Genomic DNA, 16,689 nt, shown 5'->3' on the forward strand with positions numbered 1-16,689 from the left:
ATTCATTGTTCATCTGAGACTAGATTCAATTTTAGCTGGGCATCCTGTATTTTTATTTGCTACATCTGGCACTCCTACCTGGGACTAGTTTATTTACACCTGCTTACTTAACACCATCCTGTACTGTGTTGGGGCTGCGGATGGTGGGAGCTGAACGAGGAGATAGTTCCTGTCCTCAGAGTTTATATTCTGGTTTCCTAGAGAATTTTGCGATCAGAAAAATAATCTCCTGGACTATTTCAATGACTGCTAGAATAAACTTTGAGCACAGCCTCTGTATTTTCCTGCTGCCTAACGCAGAGTTGTCCACGTTCACCTGACCACAGAACCACCTGAAACATCCCTCCCCTGGGGAGTCTGATTCTTTTGGTTTGAAGAGGGATCCAGGTGCCAGCGGTTTTAACAAGAGCCCAGGTGATTCTCCTGCCCAGGTAAGTCTGTGGAACTCTGGCAGCCTTGGCGTTGGAGGCCTCTGAGTAACACCTGGCATAAAGTCACGGTCCAAGGCAGCTTCAGATCTTCCACTCTTTTACGACCTATTCAAAATCACTGATATACATTTTGCAGTGCTGATCATCTTTGTAAGCTGCTTTACAGTTCATGAAGTTCATCCCATTTGGTCTTCACTCTAATTCTCCAGGAAAGCCGGGAGGCTTATTTCCGCTTTACAGAGAAGGACAAGGAGGCTCACAGGGGCTAAATTCACACAGCAAGCTCCAGAAGCCGCCGGAGCGGCAAGGCCCGCCCTCTTTCCACCCCACCGAGCTACCTCCTTTCGCGTACAAAGTACGTGGGGACCACTGGGGCTGGACTTCAGGTGACTTCCGCTCCCAAACCTGCAGCCCCAGGCCTGCAATTAACAAACTGGGGTGGAGAGGTCCGTGCGCTGCTGGACGCAGGCACCGGGGCCCATGGGTGAGCGGGGGCTGGGGCTCCGCGGGCCGGCGCCAGGCGCTCCGGGTGCGGAGTGGCGGGCAGTCCTCCTGCGGGACCCCTCCAGCCGCGCGGCCTGCTCGCCACCGCTCCCGGGGCGCCGCCTGCTTGCGAGCCCGGCGGCCTGGAGCGGCGCGCGCGGGCACGGTGGCGGCGGGGACGTGCTCCGAGGACGCGCGCGGGGCTGGTTCTCCAACCGCCGCTCCCGGGGAAGAGGGCGGCTTCCCGGGAAGCCCGTCGCCGCCGCCGCCGCCGCCGCCGGCTCGGAGGTGCGGAGAGGGTTGTTGGGAACTCGGGGCGCGCGTGAGCGTCACCAACGCTGCCGCCACCCGGGACAGCCCGGAGGTTGGTAGCTGGTGATCGTAGCGGGTCCTCGGGAAGTTAGGTGTTGACTTTCTGCTTCGACTGACTCGGTTGAGAAAAAGAAACGCCCGATACGCTTTCTGTTTCCAATTCCCGTTCCTGCGTGCGCGCCCGAGGGCGGGGCAGAGGAGCGAAGACAAAGGCGGTGGGTGGGGGGGGTGAGGGGGGCGTGCGCCCGGGTCAAGGCTGCGTTCCACCCCCGGCCGGCCGAGTCCGCTCACGCCCCTGCCAGCGTCCCCCATCCTTGGCTTCGTCTCCAGTTTCTGGCACTGTTGCTGGAAGTGTGGACGCTGGTCCCCTTGGCGATCTTAGAAGTGCGCCTGCCTGACTGCTGCGGCTCCAGTGACCCCCAAAGTTAGAGACTTTTGCTTTCTACTCTCCGGACTCAGTTTCCCTCTTTTCTTCTACCTGTGGCCTTTAGGTGGCATCAGTCTTGATGTGGAAAGGCCCTCCTCCTCTCAAGCCCTACAAAGTGGGCGGGAGAGGTACTAGGATGGATAGCACTGGTGGTAAGAAATGTGCTGCTTCATTGCTTCGTGGCTCTTGGATCAGGGCAGTCAGGCTAGCCAGTTGGTATCCTCGGTGGTTTACATTATATGGGGGTGCGACTCACTGCTTCTGTCCTTTTCTGATTTGTATTCCTCCTTCATTCATTCGCACAGCTAGGAGTTTACTTCCATGTGATAAGTGCTATGGGAACACGAGGAGAGGGAAGGCTTTCCTGAGGAGGGGGTCGTTTTTATACTGGAATTTGAAGAATAAGTATGATTTTTTTTTCCCTTTCATTCTTCATGTTCCGCCTTTCCTATAATTTGTCTCCCTCCTTTCTCAGTGGCAGCCCCTAACTGTGATTAAGTGTTGGATAGGAACAGTCAGTTCTGACTTGAAAGATTCAGCTAATAGTGATGGGGACGATGTGCTTGTCAGGTGCTTTAAATCCATTATTTTTAAACCTTGCAATAACTGGGAAGGATACCTAGTGTTAGCCCTTTTCACAGCAGAAGAAAGGAATACTTAGATGCCAGAGCCACAGAAAGTAAGTGCTGGGATGGGGTTTTGCACTCCTCTTTCTGGGTCAAAGCCTATGCTTTATCTGCTGTTTACTTTGCCCCCTCCTTGGGAAGTAAGTTATATAGACTAACTTAGAGTGAAGGCCAAGTCTTTAGAGAGAGCAGTCATTTTGTGGGTGGCTAGATGTTGGTGGGAGCTCTGAAGGTAATGTCAGGGACTAGCCAGGGTGAGCCTTACTCATCTGTGTGTCTTCGTCCAGGCCAGGGCCTGGCCAAAGGGAAGTGCTCCTTAACCGTTGCCTGGGAGTTCCATGGCTTGGGTGAGATCCTTGATTCTTTGTAGGGGTTCCTTACCCTTTTTTTGTGCCATGGACTTCTTTGGAGTCTGGGGAAGCCAATTTTTAAAAGGCATTTCAAAGTACATAGAGTTACAAATTATATTGAAACAGTGATCAAAATAGTGTAAACCCCCCAACATTTATAATAGTATTTTTTTTCTTGATTAGTGCATTAAGTGACAAAATTCAGGACTGTATCAGGTAAGTCTCAGAATTTCAAAGTAGTGATGCCCATGTAAATGATGTTTTGCAGTATTTGCAACAGCTGCACTGTAGTATGACAGAATTTGTGACACTTATTGGTGACAGTCACCAGAAATGCTCTTACTAGTGTGATTTGCTCTTCGCACTTACAATCAAATGAAATCCTGAATTTCAGTTAGAGGTTCGTGAAAATACAGACATATGAGAAAAGAAATTTAAGTTCATGGCCTCCTGAATTCTGCCTATGGACATCTTGTGGGTGGAGGGCTGGGTATCGAGATTACAAACCCAGCCAGTGGTGGTTTTTCTTCCTCCACGTTCTTGCTGGCCACCCTACAGCGTTACTAATGGCTGTTCCCTTCTCCTTCAGTTCGTGTCTCCTTTTCCGCAGGTGCACGGTTGTTTGTGATGATAAAAGCTGTTGAGAGAGAATTGCTGGATTGTTTACATGCTCTACCTCTCTTGCTCCTTCTGTGCGTAATTCTGCTGGAGAATATTCCAGCGATAGTGGATTTATTTGTGTCATATAATGCATGACCATCTTCCCTTCCCTCCCTCCAATGGTGTATGGTATTACCAGTGTCAGGGAAGAAAAAAGGAGTTATCACTACATATCCTACAGACATGTAAAAAATCTTCAGATGTTATTATGAACAATTTTATGGTAATACATTTGAAAATTCAGATGAAATGGACAAGTTTTTTCAATAAAATACCTCATAAGACATAAGAACTAGAAAATCTGTATAGTTCCATATCTATAAAGAAATTAAATATGTAATTAAAAATCTTTTCATAGCAGAATTTCCAGGCCTCGATGGTGTCACTAGTGCAATATTACAAACATTTTAAAAAATGAAAAAGAAGGAATACTCCCTGACTGCTTTTATAAGGCCAGCATAACCTTGTTACTAAAGCTTGATAAGGAGGTTACAAGAAACTATAGTCCAAACTCTCACAGAAAAGATGCAAAAGCCCTAAAATGGGTATTGGTAAATCAAATCTAGTGACCTATACCTATATTTATAGGATACCAAACCATGACCAAGTTGGATTTATTCCAGGAATGTAAACTTTGTCTAACATTAGAAAATCAATAAATAATTTAACCACAGTCACAGAATAAAGGAAAAAAACTACTTGATAAACTTCAACATGCATTTGTGATAAAAATTCTTTGCAAAGTAAAACATTACTGAGAGAATTTAAAGTTTTAAAATAATGAAGGGTAAGTCATTGCTCTACAAATAAATGTGTGGATTCAGTATAATCCCAATCAAAATCCCAGCAGATTTTTTCCAAAAATAGTAAGCCCATTTTAAAATATATTTGGAAATTCTAGAAAATCTAAGTAAAAGAACAAAATTGGAAAACTCAAGCTAATAGATAGTACTGTACGTAGTTTGTCGGCGTGGTGTTGGCGCAGTGCTAGACAGGCCACGGAACTGAGTAGAGAATCCATGAACAGCCTCACATGTATGAGGTCTCTTGATTTATGAGAGAAGTGGCGCTGCAGTGCTCTGGAGAAAGGACAGCCTTTTCAGTAAACGATGCTGGGCCAATTGGATATTGCAAATGGACAAGATGAATTTTGATCATCTACCTCACCCCATACACAAAAATTAATCAAGATACATCATACACCTAAATGTGAAATCTAAAACAAGAAAGCTTCTGGAAGAAAGCAAAGTCGAACACCTTTATGACAAAGGTTTATTGAGGACACAAAAAGCAGTAGTTATAAAGGAAAATATTGGTAAGAACTACTGTTCATCTAAAGATTCCATAAAGAGAGTGAAAAGGCAAGCTACAGAATGGGTGAAGGTATTTGTGATAGTTATATCCCATAAAGGACTCATACCCAGAATGTAGAAATAATTTTTACAAATCATTGAGAAAAAGCCCAGTAGAAGAACGGGCAAGTCACTTCCCCAAAAGATTTCCAGATTCCCAATAAACATATGAAAAAGTGGTTAACCTCATTAGTAATTAGGGAAATGCAAATGAAAACTACAATGGGATATCACTCTATACGCAACAGAGTGGCTAAAAACAGAAAACAAACCCAAAAACCTGGCAGTGCTGAGTATTGGTTAGGATATGGAAAACCTGAACTTCTCATACATTGCTGATTGTTATGAAAATTAGTGTAACTTTTGGAAATTGTTTTGCAGTATCATTTACTAAAGACGAACATACACATCCCCTATGACCTAGTTTACTGTTTAGTTTCTATCATTCTTTGATAAACACTAAGCAGTAAGACAGGTGTATTTGTACCGAAAGACATGTAAAAGTATATGCAGAGCCGTATTATTCCTTATAGCCCCAAGTGGGAAACAACCCGTGGGTTCATCCAGAGTAGAATGGACAAAAGCCTAAGTAAATTGCTTATACAATGGTATACGCCACAGTAATAAGAATAACAAAGTATTGCTTTATACACAACACGGATGAGCCGTACAAATATAAAGTGGGGCCAAAAGAAGGCAGACACGACAAGAGTAAGAGCTATGTGATTCCATTTTTTTTTTTTTTTGAAGTCCGAAGATGGGCAAAACTAAATAAACTAGGGCGTTAGGAGTCAGGCTAGTGGTCACCTTTAGTGGAGTTATAAGGAAAGAACAGAAGGGGCATTCAGTTTTTCATCTGAGCAGTAATTCCTGGCGTGAGTCTGCTTTTTGAAAGCCTTACATTTTTTTTTTCTTTAAGCATACTTTAATACAAAGTTTACTTAAAATATATTATTAAGAAATTTGATTCACTCAAGATGCCCCTAATCTGGAGAGTGGAAGATGTGGTGGGCATGATTCTTGGTGATTAAACAGGCTTAAAATAGGTTGAGAATTTTCCGGGGAAAGGATACAATATCACACCAGTAGCTTTTCTGAACTAGGGGCTTATAAATCTGACTCCGTTTCTGCCAATCTTTAACAGCAGAGATCTGGCTTAAGGGCAGTTCATATAAAAGGACTTAAGAGTTATGTTTGATATTAAGATTGATATCAGTGTGAGACAGAAGCCAAAAAAAATGCTAAGTTGAGAACTGAATGCAAAATTTTTGTTTTCAGGTTTCATTTTCTTGCAGTTTAAGTTTTTAAAGTTTATAACAATTAGATTAAAATATTCTGATGTTTTAGATAAATCCCTTTAATTAGGTACTTTCCTTCCACTAGGCCATGAGCTAATTGAGGGCAGGGGTAGCATATTAGTTTCTGTAACTTAGTGGCTTCAAACAACAGAAATTGATTACCTACAGTTCTGGGGATCAGAAGTCCACGATGGGGTGGCAGGGCTGCATTCCTTCTGGAGGCTTGGAGTGGTGGGGGGCGAGGCAGAGGAATGGTGTCTTTCTTCGTTGCTGCTGTTCTCTGCCTCTACCATTCCTTTGTTCTCGGCCCCTTCCTCCATCCTCAAAGGGTTATCACTCTAACCTCTGCTTCCATCATCATATCTCCTCTCTGTCTCTGACCCTCCTTCTTCCCTCTTAGAATGACCCTTGTGATTACATGGGCCCACATAGATAATCAGGGATAATGTCCTCATCTCAAGATCTTTAACTTGATCACATCTGCAAAGTCCCTTTTCCATGTAAGGTAACATATTTGCATGTTCAGGGATTAGGGCATGGACGTTTCTGGGGTAGCTGTATTTGCGGGATCCTACAGACAGAATCTTTGTATTTTGCCTTCACAAATAGTGCAGTTCCTGATCTTCGGTAGGAGCTCACTGATATCTGTCGAATGCAGGAATGAGTCTAAGATTTCACTGTTTGAAGTATAGCTTCGGAAGAAGAGAGACGATGGTCTTGTCCTACTCTTGCTCTGCCACAGCTGGAATTTTGGGTTCAGCTTTAGGTACCTATACTATAAAGAGATAACTGACAGAATGGGAAAGGGTCTGGGAAGCAAGCCACTGAAATGATTGAAGGAAGCATGGGGGTTTGTCCTGGAAGAGGGCTTGGGATGGAGCGGGTAGCATTAATTATCTCTAAATATTTGAAGGAGTATGATTGGCAAGAATAATTAAGCCTTTCAGTATACTTAATAGTAGCAGTAATATTAAACACAACAAGAATGAGCATTTTAGAGCTTACAATGGCCAAGGTAAGATTCTATCTCTTTGTAAACCCGTTTAATCCTCACAGCAACTCTCTGAGGGTTATTATCTCTATTTCATAAGTAAGGACATTGAGGTACAGTGAGGTCATGCAACTTGTGCTGGGTCACACAGCTAGAAAGTAGCAAAGCTGGGATTCAGCCTTTGGCATTCTGACTCCAGAGCCATCCTCTAAACTATCATACTATCCGGCCTCCGTGCTTTTAGTTCCTGCAGGTACAATAGGACTAGTAGCAGAACGTTTTTTAGAAATAGAGGGGCAGATTTTGACTCAGTTTAAGAAAAAAAAAGATGATAACAATAAGAACTTCTTAGAAACAGAGTTTCCCTGCCTTGCAGTGTTGCTGGAAGTGGTCAGGTAGGTTATTGTAAAAGGAATTCCCAAACTGGCTGGAGATTAGACCAGATGACAATATTGATTTTGAAATTTTGATTTGAGAACGTAATTCTTTAAAATATACATCTCTCTCAACCTTTGTGACATTTTATGTAATAAAGACCTACTATGAGATGTAGTTTTCCCACTAACTTTCCAGATTTTATTTATTAGGAGTTCTAACATACTGGTATGGTAAGCTACGTCCCCGCCCCTTTTTTAGGTGCCATTGCTGTTCATCCAGTAAAGAGATGGAAGCTGTTGTCTCTTCCCCCTTGAATCTGGGCTGGGCTCTTGACCAATAAAATGTTCTTTGAATTCTGGAACCGGTCCTTAAGAGACCTTGCACCTCTTGCCTTTGTTCTTTTAAGACCCTGAAGCCACCATGCTATGAAGGGTCCAGCCTACTGGAGGATGAGTGCCCACATGGAGGAGAAGTAAGGCATCTAGCTGACAGCCGGCACAAAATGCCAGGCATGTGGGTGAGATCATGTTGTCCTCCCCAGTTTCCTTGAGCCATGCAGTGACTTAGTCATACGAGTGATGCCAGGTGAGATCAGCAGAAGAACTGCCCAGATTGCCATCCCATAGAATCACGAGAGAGAATAGATCTTGTTATTTTAAGCCACTGTGTTTCGGGATAGTTCATTGCACAGTGATACATAACATTTGGTGCATATTTAGAAGTAGTGACATGTATTTTTAAATATTCTGTAATTAGACTTTTGCCCAGCCCAATGGACCTCGTCAATCTAGCTGATCATTCCAGTGCGTTGGTGAAGGCTTTCTGGGTGTGGAAAAGCGTTTCTCCGTAGTATCACGTGGGTAGAAGAATAAGACTCTTTGTAAGACTCTTAAGCAGGGTTTGGAGAACACTGTACTGTGAGAAGACACGATGAATCTGGGCCTGGTTTTCCTGGTGAAAGTCATGTAATTTATATTTTGCAAAATAGGTTTCATCAAATTCTACCTGGAAAAGAGCAAAAGCCCCCTAACATCTTTTCCAGATGTGCTAGAATATTGCTCTACTATTATATTTTCTTTTCTTCAAAGCCATTGTCATTTCAGTGGGCATGAGTTCCTTTTACGTTATTACTTTGTGGTTTCCAGAGTGCTCATTTGTTCCTAAATTTAGAACTATTTCCATTTTATTCAGTCCTTACCTCTATATAACTCCTGACTTTCCCCTCTTATTTCCGAGGTAAATTGGTTTGGTTTAGTTTGTCTTCTTCAGTAAATCTTCTAAGGAACGTACGAGTTAGATGTTTCATGTGTATTTTGAGTACATCTAGTTGATTTTCCTCCTGGGGTGTATCTACGTTATACATAACTTTAAATTCTTTTGCATGTATATAGCTTATATTATCTTCTAGCTTTCCCAATGAATTGATTTTGTCATAGATGTTGAAAAAATGAATCCTGTGAACTCTGTAAGAATAGGGAGGTGGGTGAGAGAAGGCTCTGGAATTAGACTTGGTAAGTATGAATCTAAGCTCTGCTGCTTACTAGCTGTGTGATTTGGGGCAGGTTTCTTGATCCTTCTGGGCTTTGGTTATCTTTTGTGTTAAATGAGGATACCAGAAGTACCAACCTCAAAGAGTTGTTATGGAGATTAAATGAAAGAATACTTGTAAAGTGCTTTCTCAGCATAGGTAATCTGTAAATACTACTTATTGTAGTACAGCTGTTGCTAAACTCTGGGAAAACTCAGAGAAAAATTTCAGTGTAGTTAGTTGGGAGTGATGATGGTGATGGCACTGGAGATTGTTAGCTTCATGCTGCGGGTGCCGTTTTAAAGTCCTCTGGTGCGTGGGAGTGTTTGGTGATAGCCCATTTAGCGCTAAATATCAAGGGTGAGGAGCAGAAAAGAATTTAATGTGGGAGTGTTGGAATCCATGTGTTGTATTTATCAACACTAAAGATAAAAGACTTGTGTGTGTGTGTGTGTGTGGTACGCGGGCCTCTCACTGTGTGGCCTCTCCCGTTGCGGAGCACAGGCTCCGGACGCGCAGGCTCAGCGGCCATGGCTCACGGGCCCAGCCGCTCCGCGGCATGTGGGATCCTCCCGGACCGGGGCACGAACCCGTGTGCCCTGCATCGGCAGGCGGACTCTCAACCACTGCGCCACCAGGGAAGCCCAGATAAAAGACTTTTGAAAAGATATTGGAAGTTACTGGGGAAAAGCATCTTACAGAAGTTATGTGTATGCACACTTCAGGCTCTGGCATAGTGAGCTATACTTTTCTGCCAAGAGTAAAGAACAGGATTTCTGCCTAAGAGAGTGGAGTTGGGAACTTGGGTTCTCTTTTCTGCTCCATTGCTGGCTTCTCTGGATCCTTGGGCAGATCCTGTCTTTTCTCTGAGCAAGATTCTGATTCCTGAAAAAAGAGCTAACAGTTAGCCCTCCTGGTGAGAATGAGAGTGGATGGCATCTTTGAAAGCAGGTGGAATGTTAAATTACAATGTGAATGCAAATGTACATTGCTTCAGTATAGAAAAATCCCTCTAAGCTGAGGAATTCTTGCCGTTTTCCAGCTAAGATTTTATTATGTGGGCCGCTTGAGTTCTACAGTTCCCAGATAAATATAATACTTTTTGGAAATACCCAGCTTGGGGCTCTTATACCCAGTATGGGGGTAGAGGAATCTTGTTCCTCCAGTTTGACTTCTTTCCCCTAATCCCAGGGAAACCTCTGCTATGATTTTCTTCCAAGACCTAATCTTAAATGCATTTTTCCTCTGTCTTCACTTTGTGCCCGTTTCTCACCTTCATCAATAATATTCAGCTTTGAGACACTGTAGTCTTGACAGCTTTGGAGATGCTATTTTATGTCTTTTATTTTCCTCTCCCCCGCCCCATGCCTCCTGGACTAACTTGGTGCCAGGTGCAACTTAATTTTCCCTCCTCTCTGTTGCTTGGTTCTAGCACTTTCTCTCCACTTCCCACCGAGAGCCTGAATCGCCGACCTCCCTGCCTTTAGTCTCTACTGCTGTGTCAAGGGGCTTCTTCCTGAAGCTTCATGAAAAAATTAAATGTGCTGGCTCACAAGCCTGAGATTTCTTCACATAATCAGATCCGAGCCTGTCATCATATATGTTTAAGACCCTCTGCCACTTGGCTCCTAAACTGTCCCCATTTATTTCTTCCTCACAGTCCTGACCAGTATTCCCACCAAAGTGGAAGTGTTCTCAGACACATGTTCCCCATCAGACATCCCAGCAACCCGCCTTAGCTCTCACATATCAGTACTATAACCTCCTTTATATAGATCGATCAGGTAGTCTCCTACTTAAGAACAGGCTGTGTTGCTGTAGATTGGCTGTTTCCTATAGAAGTCATGTTGCAAATGGTGACGAGTTTCTAGGCTATCGAATGGATGCCCACTTAGCTGATAATGTTGCTGCAGGACTGAATCTTATGCATGAAAAACAGAAAAGAGGCATTACTTACACATTTGAGTAAGGGCTTCTTTGATTTCATCGTGGTAGCTTATGCCTAAAGAAGAACATAAGCGTGTTTAGAAAATGAGACATGGAAACTTGAGAATTCTCTGAGAGAGTTTTTAGAAACGTTTATGGGTTTGGACATAAAAAAAAAAAAGTTCTAGTTACATTCCCAAAGGTACAGCTTTGTGTTGTGTCATTGAATCCTTTAAAACATATCTACTCTGATTGGCTCTCTGAGTGCACAGCTGAAATGAACAGGGAGGGGGGAAAACACTGGGGAGAGGAATTTTCTTGAGATAAGTGGACAAGAGTTGAAAAGAAGTATTAAGGAAGAAAGATCTGTTAAGAAGGACAGGTGGGTGTCTGTGTGGTGGTGGTGTTTTGAGGTCACATTCCTGGGGTTGTGAATGATGAGGCAAGAAAAGTGAGGACTGTATATAATTCCTTTGGGGCTAAGAAAAGAGGTGGTGAGAAGAGACAGTGGTCAGAAAGCTCTCCAGGTGGCTCCCAAGGACAGGTTGTTAGCTGTCTGGGGTGGCCTTGGGTCGAATGTGGGGAGAGGATGGGGATGAGAAACTGGAGAGAATTCTGGGGATGCCGGTCAGCTGAAGAAGGCCCAGCGGCAGGTAGGATGCTCACCCCCTCTCCCCATGGAAGGTCAGTTAGCTGTCATCAATTCTGGAAGGAAACCAGGGCTCTGGCTAGGTAAGCTCCTGATGAGTTAAATTTACTAACTGGTCCTGCTGGACAGATCTTAGCTAATGTTCATTGAGTGCTTGCTCTGTGCCAGGCCCTGGGTAAACATTTTACATTTAATCCATTCAATAACTCTATGAGGAAACGTATCTGGAAAGTTGTGATCCACTTAAATTCCTCAGCCAGTCAGCGGCGGAGCCCGGTCTCCCCTAGGTCTGCATCTCTCCCTGATGCATCTCTCCCTGATATGCTGTCAGTAGGAGGCTATTTGGTCCAGTCCCCAGATTTTAGATATGAGGACACAGCCCTGCTGCTTTGTTGTTTATTACTATGTAACTTTGTGTATATGTCTGCAAAACATATACACTGTAGCTAAGCGCAGCATCAAAAAGGAAAATGTTATAACGCTGAGTTTTCTAGTGTCCTGACAGTTAAATCACTAATTCAGGGGAACTGTCCTAGAAGGAGAATGTCCATGAAAAGGTTCAAAAGAGCAGGACTTCAGGAACTTTGATTTAATCTCCAAGATTATTTATGTTCAAATTTAGTAGCATTTCAAGAGGGGTTCAGCTCTTTGCTAATTGAGGAAAGTCATCCAATATAGTAATACCAACATCCTTGGAAAGGAGAGACAATACGAAACCCAGAGGTTGAAATTCACTTCCCAGTAAATTGAAAATTACTATATTCCTACAAAGTTCCAGAAAGAAATCTTAACATATTCTAGGAGATGCCAGGTATTTAAAAATAAAGTGTGACTAGAAATATATGAAGTTAGAAGTGGCTCTGAAAAGTAGTAGGGGAACCTGAGAAGGCGTTGTTGGAGTACTAGGGCTTAGAGAGCTTGGGATTGAGAGCATGAGTGGCTGCTTCTGGATTTTTTAGGAGATCTGCAGGAGAAACTCAGACTAGACTGGCTTGGCAACTTTTAGGTAATGACCAGAGGGTCCTCTGGTTCTAGGACCACTGATTTCTGACCTCATATTTTATGAAGGTGTTACTGAGCCCAAGCTCGTACTGCTCACCACACAACAGGCCAATAAATTGAGAGACAAGGTGTTGGGGCAGGGAATAGCAACTTTATTCGGAAAGCCAGCAGACTGAGAAGATGGTGGACTAGTGTCCCAAAGAACCATCTTACCTGAATTTGAATTCAGGTTTCTTTTATAGTGAAAGGAGAGAGGGTATGGCTGGTTGTTGCAAACATCTTAGTGTCAGGATCCTTTGTTCTTGCAGCTGTCCATGTAGGTCAGATGGTTATGATGTTCCTGTGAACCTCCAACAAGACAAATGTTATTCTCCGTCCTGCAACGTTTTATCTCTATATGAACGAAAAAGTATTATACCATTAAAGGTCAGAGCCTTGAGAATGGGCTCTCCTGTATGTTTCAGGCTATAGGCAATATTTTTAACTTGTAGCAAATGCAATAGAATACAAAGGTTAAAAGTTAAACAAAACAGATCCAACATGGAGTCAGATTTGGTCTTCCCTATTACAAAAGCTAAAGTTTATATCCCTTCCTGCTGCGTCTCCCTGTAGCCTGAAGAAAGGAGTTTGTGTGTGGAAGATTCCGAGCCAGGCCCTAAGGACAAGTAACCCTGTGAACTGGCAGTAATGGGGCTGGTGGCTGTACCTGAGCAGTGGGGTGGGGACCCAATGGTCCCAAGACCTGCATTTGAGCCCTGGCTCAGTTGTTTCTGATTGTGTGACCTCACCGTGCTTCACATTCCTCATCTGTAAATGCCTACCTCCCTTGCTCCACCTACTTCACCTGGCTGCTGTGAAGGTAAAACGAGCTCATGTGTGAATTCTGATTTTTGGCGTTACTGTCACATAATAGAAATGCTTGCTTGGGGCTTAAAATTTTGCTCCTGTTTTAATTTGACATCCACAGTGAGACATATTTGAGAGGTTTAAGTAAAGCAATGAGGGCCATAAAAGGGTTTACATTTCATTAACTCTTTGTTATTTGGGAACTGATCATTTAATTTACAGCATTTTAGGACTTTCTGTTACCTGCTTTATTACTTAGCATATAGACATGGCAGCCATAACAGAGAGATGGAGAACAGCACAGGCTTAAATATCCTGGGGGTGCATTTCTCTCTCATGTAATCGTCCAGATATAAGAGGTTCAGGGCAGTTTTGGGGGTGGGGCTGAGGTGGGGTGGTACATGCAGTCAGGGACCGAGGCGCCTCTGTCTTGTTTTTCTATGTGGCTTTTACCTCTTGGTCCAAAGGTGGCTGTTCCAACTCCACCCAGCAGGAAGGGGATGACCACAGCCTCAGAGCCAGAACTATTCAAATGTCCACACTTGAATACACTGTAGAGTCGAGCTCAGCAACCATGTGTTCAGATAGAAATTCAATTGCTGTGTAAGAAGGGAGCTTGCATATACAGGGTGGGCAACTAGTAGGCTATTAACTTCTGTTTAAGAAGTGCCCAGAAGATGGAAGACAGAGTGGCTTTATTAATCCATTCTTATAAACAACTATGGGATGACATTTGAAGGGGAGAACAAGGAGGTTAATGCTGTTGGCTTAGAAGAGGTTTGGAGATGATTCGTGCTTTTCTTTTATTCAGGCTTTTGAATAATAATTTATTATTTATTTGTGGAATATTTAGTAGTCCTTTCCTGCTACATTCCACGTCCTGTGCTAGGTGCTGGGACTCAGAGATCATGGTCCCTACTCTCTAAAGGTCCACTCCACAGGGGGAGACAGGTGTGGCAGGCAATGAGAACAGAAGTGTCTGGTGTACACTGTGATGGGAGACAGATGGGGGGCTGTGGGAACTCATAAGGAAAGACCTGCCCACCCTGGGCAGGCAGGGTGTGTGTGTGTGTGTGTGTGTGTGTGTGTGTGTGTGATGCGATGCGATGCAGGTGGGATAAGGTCATGGCAGGAGGAGGTGTCATAGGAGGAGGGTTATGTCTGTATCCCCTTGAATAGTGATGGGTCCCTGGGAGAACAAGTAAGATTCTGTCCTCTAGTGTCATGTTTATGGTTTAATGTTTTTATTTCTGTTTCTCTTCCTAGAAACTCTCAGCGTGGGCCACGGGACCCTTTGTCACAAGGAGCAATGCTGCCCCGATGGGAACTGTCTTTTTACCTATTTGCTTCCCTAGGCTTCCACTTCTATTCTTTCTATGAAGTTTACAAAGTCTCCAGAGGTAAGGCCCCAACTTTTCTAAACTTGTATCAAGAAAGAAAGATGGAGGAGGGAGTGCTCAGAGGTGGAAGATTCAGGAAGGTAGCCTCATGGGCTCGGGGTGACTTGAGCTCTGCTTTGCTTTCCTCCTGTCTTGGACAGTTTGAATCAATGACCTGAGTCGTGGAGTTTTCCACCCTAATCCTGGATCTTTTGGGGATCCTGTGGCTGGTCTTCTGTAATAAGAAGATTTGATTCAATGGCTACTGAAGGCCATGGAGATGATTTGCGTTCATAATTAGCAGTAATCTCTTTAACTTCTCTCTCGCTATTACTCCTCTCAGACACATGGAGGCCCGGACTGTTTACTCTTCTTGTTCTGCTGTCCACAGTGCTTTTGTGGACATGTTGAAGAGGACTCATTACCAAGTCCTCATGCCAGCCCATGGGAAGGGGCATGGGAACCCTCCTTTCCTTTAAGGGCAGCTTGGAATAAACATTGCCCTGTCACTTCTGCTCACACCAGTTGGCCAGCACTGAGTTCCCTGGCCACAGCTGGAAGGCTGGGAAATCTTGTCGTTAGCTTGGTGGCCGTGTGCTACATAAAACTTCCCATACTGGGGAAGAATGGAAGAAAGAATTTTGGAGGGTCCATGAGTGATCTCTTCCGTAGTCAGGGACAGTTTCCTAGAGGTGATGGTGAGCCTTGTTTTAAGGAAGAACAGAAGTCAGCCAAGTAGAGAAAGGGGCAGAGGCTCTGTGGACAGAGATGTGTTTGCAGGCAAATGGACCAGCATGTGCAATGCCATTGGGGTGTGAGAAAACACAGCATGATCTGGGAACCCCAAACCACTCAGGAGGGCTGGAGTGTAGTGTGGGGAGGGAGAGCGGTAAGAGTTGAGCTTAGATCAAAGAGCGAGATAGATTGTGAATGACATTGTGTATTCATTTGGCCGAGGAGTCTGGACTTTATCTTGAAGGCAGGGGAGTTTGCTGAAAGTAATTGTGGTCACTTAAAATGGCAAAGGTAGGTTTTGGGAAGCACAGCTGACAGTGCTGCGCCCCCAGCAGCTGCCTCGCTGTGGATCACTGGGACTGATTTGCGTCACTGGGATCAGCTTAGCCCGCATTCTACATATGTCCCGCTCAAAGCCATGGGAGAGACTGACCATCTAAAGTAGATGAAGGGGGCTTCCCTGGTGGCGCAGTGGTTGAGAGTCCGCCTGCCGATTCAGGGGACACGGGTTCGTGCCCCGGTCAGGGAAGATCCCACATGCCACAGTATGGCTGGGCCCACGAGCCATGGCCGCTGAGCCTGTGCGTCCGGAGCCTGTGCTCTGCAACGGGAGAGGCCACAACAGTGAGAGGCCCGCGTACCGCAAATAAATAAATAAAGTAGATGAAGACTGTTTGGTCAAGGCTGTCCAAGGCTCCCTGGCTGGAGCCTCTGAGCTCTCAGGGCCCATGTGCAAGGAACTCACCTGGTCTTTGTCAGGCACCCTGTTAGGTACTTTATGTACCCTGTCTCATTCTATCTTTACAGCAGCCCTGTGAGATGGTGTGTTATTTAGAAGATAGGCTTGGCTGCAGAAACACAGCCTCCAGAATAACTGTGGTCAGGGCTGGTATGGTGTCTGGATAGCATCCATGACCCTGGCTCCTTCTACTATGTTCCTCTGCCATCCTTGACATATGGTTCCACCTCATGACGTGAGATGGCTGCTCCAACTCCAGCTGCCATGTTCGCTTTTTTCCCAGCAGGAAGCATGCAAGGGAAGGGGGAGGGCAGACCCTCTCTTCTTTTAGAGCATAACCTTGAAAGTTGCTTATGTCGTATTCTTTCATGCGCTGTTCGTTAGAACCTAGTCCGTGGCCATATCAACAATGAGGGAAACTACTAAATGTAATCTTTGCTCGGGAGGCCATCTTTTTCCCAGCTAAACCAAAGGGTTTTATTATAGAGGAAGAAAGAAAGAATGGGTGTTAGCTGTTAATCATCAGTCTTTTCCATAAAATGGGTGCGATAGTTGTCCATTGTTACCTAACAAACCA

General features: G+C 44.4%; 1 protein-coding gene across 15 annotated transcripts in view; it reads left to right on the plus strand.

The window, feature by feature from the left end:
- Positions 1-769: 769 nt before the first annotated feature.
- HHAT (hedgehog acyltransferase) overlaps positions 770-16,689 on the plus strand; it is a 360,564-nt gene continuing 344,644 nt past the window's right edge. For 6 of the 15 annotated variants that reach the window (XR_009563044.1, XM_030872941.2, XM_060294435.1 and 3 more), the window contains exons 1-2: positions 1,113-1,202; positions 14,526-14,659. Coding sequence is in view for 14 of the 15 variants with exons in the window: in XM_030872941.2 (XP_030728801.2) it covers positions 14,569-14,659 (91 nt within the window). In the remaining variant the exon portion in view is untranslated. Of the gene's footprint in view, positions 916-1,106; positions 1,279-1,514; positions 1,651-14,525; positions 14,660-16,689 lie in introns of those variants that run through there. The other 9 variants (XM_060294444.1, XM_060294462.1, XM_060294407.1 and 6 more) reach the window with 7 other exon arrangements.

Source organism: Globicephala melas, chromosome 1 (genome assembly GCF_963455315.2).
Source record: "Globicephala melas chromosome 1, mGloMel1.2, whole genome shotgun sequence".
In the NCBI taxonomy this organism is placed as follows: domain Eukaryota; kingdom Metazoa; phylum Chordata; class Mammalia; order Artiodactyla; family Delphinidae; genus Globicephala; species Globicephala melas.